This window comes from Mandrillus leucophaeus, unplaced genomic scaffold (assembly GCF_000951045.1).
Source record: "Mandrillus leucophaeus isolate KB7577 unplaced genomic scaffold, Mleu.le_1.0 Scaffold969, whole genome shotgun sequence".
Taxonomy (NCBI): domain Eukaryota; kingdom Metazoa; phylum Chordata; class Mammalia; order Primates; family Cercopithecidae; genus Mandrillus; species Mandrillus leucophaeus.
In genome coordinates this window covers 472240-476677 of record NW_012110574.1, presented here as the reverse complement: position 1 = coordinate 476677, position 4438 = coordinate 472240, and the positions used below count along the sequence as shown (strand labels likewise).

Here is a 4438-nt window from a genome sequence, read left to right as displayed (position 1 = left end):
TCAAAACTGATAAATATACTTAGTAAATTACCAAAATATAAAATTAACATACAAGTATAAATTATGGTTCCATCCACTCAAAACAAACTATCTGATAAAACAGAGGAAGAAAACAATGCTATTTATAATAGCATTAAAATAATATATTCTTGAGAACAAATTAAACCAAGGAGGTAAATAAAATTTACAATGAAAGATATTAAAGACACAAATAAATTTTAAAATATTTTATGAATATGGATTGAAGCAGTAAATATTGGTAAAGTGCCATGTTTTCCAAAGTGATCTATAGATTCAATAAACTCCCTATTGAAAGTCCAGTGGCATTATTTTTACAGTAATGAAAAATATAATTCTAAAATTTACATGAAACTACAATAAGCTTTGAAGAGCCAAAGCAATTTTGTGAAAAAAAGAAAAAAGCAGAAGAACATCATAGTTTACAATTTCAAACTATATTTCAAGACTATAGTAATAAAAACAGAATGGAATGTGCAGAAAAATGAACAAATAAATTTTTAAAAACCCAATGGAACAGAAACCACTACTCACACATTTCAGATATGATGCAAAAAATAAACTTAAGAAACAGTTTAACATAGAGGTTTTCAAAATTATGCAGATATATGTGTCCCCCAAAACAAAAGAGTCAGATTGTGCAGTCTCTTATATGCCATGAAAAGAATTTTGGCTCTCACTGTGAACTTGAAGGAAGATCACTGAAGGGAAAGCAGAATCCTTAGAGAATTTAAAAGCATAAGACAGAAGACACCCCTATGTAAGAGCAAAAGAAAAAAAAAAACACTCAGGTTTCCAGAAAGTATTTCCTTTGGAATACAGCTACCCAAATCACATGTTAAGGACTGGCTTTTTCTTTGACCTTTGACCTTTAATCTTTGTCATCTGTTGTATCCACTTTCACTCTCACCTACCTGGGGGCCTGGCTACCATCTCATGTCTTTTTATACTCCAGGGCTCTTTTTTTTGCTCCAGACAGGTGATCAGATATGGCTTAGAGACAGCAATACCTGTTTTATTAAAAATAAATAACATGAATCTTAATCATATTCTCCAATTACCAATCCAGTAAGGTGCTCAGTAAAGAGGATGTAATAGAATAAATACTAATTTATAACATAAATTTCTAAATATTTAGAAAATATTTTAAATGTGTAGGTTTTAAATTTTACTATCTGGTACTATTGAATCAAAAATTGGTGTCAGAAATTAGATTTAAAGGCATGGACAACAATATTGCATGCCACTAAATTTCTGGAATTATCACTAATCTAGAGTGAAAAATACAGATTAGCTCACTAATGTGAAAAGCTCAGGTCAAAATGAAACATCTTGAAGGAATTATTTTCTACACAAATCTCAAAGATTTTCTTGAAAACAGAGATCTGAAACTCATTTATGCAAAGCATAAATTACCAGAAAACAGTCTACAAAAATAGAGAAATAAAACTTTAAGGGTATTTTAGGAATTGTGTATTGAAGTTATCCTCACCCAAAAAGACCAGGTTTCTGTAGTTCTCTAACAACACATTCCTATATAAATCCCGCTGTGCAGTATCCAGGCATTGCCACTCCTCCAGAGAGAATTCTATGGCCACATCTTTAAATGTCAATGGTTCCTGAAAAACACAAACACACACACACTTACCAAGTGGCCATGAGCTGTCACTGAATTTTTTTTAAATGTATAGGATAGCCGGGTATGGTGGTTCATGCCTGTAATCCCAGCACTTTGGGATGGCAAGGTGGGCAAATCACGAGGTCAAGAAATCGAGACCATCCTGGCCAACATGGTGAAACTCCGTCTCTACTGAAAATATAAAAATTAGGCCGAGCATGGTGGCTCACGCCTGTAATCCCAGCACTTTAGGAGGCAGAGGCAGATCACCAGAAATTGGGAGTTCAAGACCAGCCTGATCAACATGGAGAAACCCCGTCTCTACTAAAAATACAAAATTAGCAGGGTGCAGTGGCGCATGCCTGTAATCCCAGCTATTCGGGAGGCTGAGGCAGGAGAATTGCTTGAACCCGGGAGGCAGAGGTTGCAGTGAGCTGAGATCACTCCACTGCACTCCAGTCTGGCAACAGAGTGAGACTCTGTCTCAAAAAATAAAAAAATGTATAGAATAAAAAAAGTATGCTAAATACAGACAGATGAGAGGGCTACGGATAAGAACAGTTTAACATGGTTTAGAGAAGTTTTCATTGTGTTTATATTTACTGTTTTGTGACTTGTGGGAAACTACTGGATCCGCAGGAATAGAAAACATGTTGCTAAATGGAATGTCTCTGCAAGCACTGGTTTAATAAAAAATTTTAAAAATTAGGACTCTAAAATGCATACTTTTTTTTCCCATTTATCTCCTTGTGGAATTCGGAAATTGTTAGCACCCACTCTAGAAAGGCACCAGCCAAAGCTCTGTTCTCTTCTTATCAGTTCTGTGAGGCAAGACTCCAGGGTGGGGCCAGACCTAAATAAGGCCTCCAAAAAGGGTGAATCTGAACAGAACTGGAGCTGGGAGTAAACCCTATATATTACTCTGCTCACCCCATCAACTGTATAAATATACTAATTAGCCATTTAAACAAATCTCCTAGGGTTTTCTAGGGTAATTTTAAGATAAATACGCATTCTTAGCAAAGTAAAAGAAATAAAAATATTTAAAACTCTTGGGTCCATAAACATTCATTCAAATGATGACCTCAGAAGTCACAACAATATAAAGAAAGTGGCCCAAATAAAGCCCACACGTTTTTCCACACATCTATTCACTTTGCCAACCATATGATGCTTAATTCAACCATGTATTCACTTGCTAGTCTAGACTAACTGTTCCTAGATGGTAGGGACCATGACTGCTTTATCTATTTTTCTAATGGCCATATGAAATGGCAGCAATTAGTTTATCTGCTTGAGTCTCCAGACCTCCTCCTTGTTTTTTACCCAACTACCAGGAAACTGGAAAACTCTCAACTAGATACCAACCAAAGACATCTCTTGTATGAGGGGAGGAGCAAACACAGGATGACTCATTTCTCTTACACTGAGACAGAGGCACAATTAACCACTCTTGTCAACCTGACACAATTCTGCTCTGGACATCCTCAAATATCTCAAAGATGCCTAGGTGATTGTAAGAGAGTTCCCAGTGACCCTGGGCTGATGGCCCAAGGATAAGGCAGGCAGGAGAGACTCAGGCTGATTCTAAATAGAAAATCGAACTGCCGCAGTGGAGCTCCAGATTACGGGTCCTGATTAGCTAGCTCTTGGGCAAAAGGAAAGACAAAAATACTCTACTCCAGTATTACATTTTATGGGTAGGTATAATTGTGATCATGACTCTCAATACTTTGTGGCCTTCATCTCTCACCCCTAAGATGCTTGTTTACTCTTACAGAATCTGTCATCAGATTCTATTTACACCTGGACCCTCTCACATAACTGTAGCAAGTCACTGAACACGATCTGAAAAGTTTTAAGAGCAACACTCTCAAAGGGAAGCTTTAAGACGTCTATGTTGACATCTCACAATGCAGAAAATGCCTCCTGTTGGTTTCCTATACATTCTCAATCCAGAGTCTGGCCCTGTCTTGTAAATTCCAGGTAGAGGCCAGACCTTACAGATTCTAGGTGGGATCAGCCTGCTTCTGCATTCTTGGGTGTTACAGCAAGTAGAGTACAACCAAAGGAGAGATTGCCTCATAGGGGCTGCTCTAGCACATTCTAAATAATACATCTACTTGAAAGGAAAAAGCTGAAGCTACATGAATATAAGTAGAGAATTTATTTGGGCCAAGATTGGGAATTGTAACCAGGGATCAAAGATTCAAGTTGCCAGGAATCTACACTTTGATTAGCGCAGTTACAAGTGGATTTGTAAAGGCAAAAAGAGAGGGACAGAGAGTGGGCTGATACAAAGTTGCCTGTCAGAAACTCTCATTTGTTTACAAAAAAAAAACATTGATTATCGATTGGATATACATTGTTAAGCTATAGGGTGTGGGTTACAGGATCCAGTGTGTCATTATTAATTTAAATTTATAGCTACTTGTGGCAATAGCAAGCAGTTTCAAGAGATAAATTCATAGCTCAAAGAACAGAGAAATACATAATTGTGGTATTATTTTAATGTATCTGAACCTTGTAACTAAAAGAATTTGCATTTCTCAAATAAAAGGTTTTCTTTTTTCCCAAATCTTAAGTCCCTGATTCAGAATTTGGAGCTGCAAATTTAGTTCCTAGGTGGGTGCAGTAGCAGTAGGTGTCATCCACACATTTGTGGGTATTTTAAGAAGAGGAAGAAGGGGTTGGGTGTGGTGGCTCATACCTGTAACCCCAGCACTTTGGGAGGCCGAGGCAGGCCGATCACCTGAGGTCACGAGTTTGAGACCAGCCTGGCCAACATGGTGAAACCCCCCC

At 37.4% G+C, this 4438-nt stretch overlaps 1 protein-coding gene across 1 annotated transcript in view; it reads right to left on the bottom strand.

Annotated features, from left to right (window-relative positions):
- Positions 1 to 932: 932 nt before the first annotated feature.
- Positions 933 to 4438, bottom strand: part of LOC105532557 (protein ZNF738-like) — a gene marked incomplete at its 3' end in the record, with an annotated part of 32975 nt that continues 29469 nt past the window's right edge. The window contains exons 3-4 of the mRNA XM_011970724.1: positions 1511 to 1637; positions 933 to 1028 (exon numbers count right to left, since the gene is read on the bottom strand). Of these exons, the coding sequence (XP_011826114.1) occupies positions 933 to 1028; positions 1511 to 1637 (223 nt within the window). The remainder of the gene's footprint in view (positions 1029 to 1510; positions 1638 to 4438) is intronic.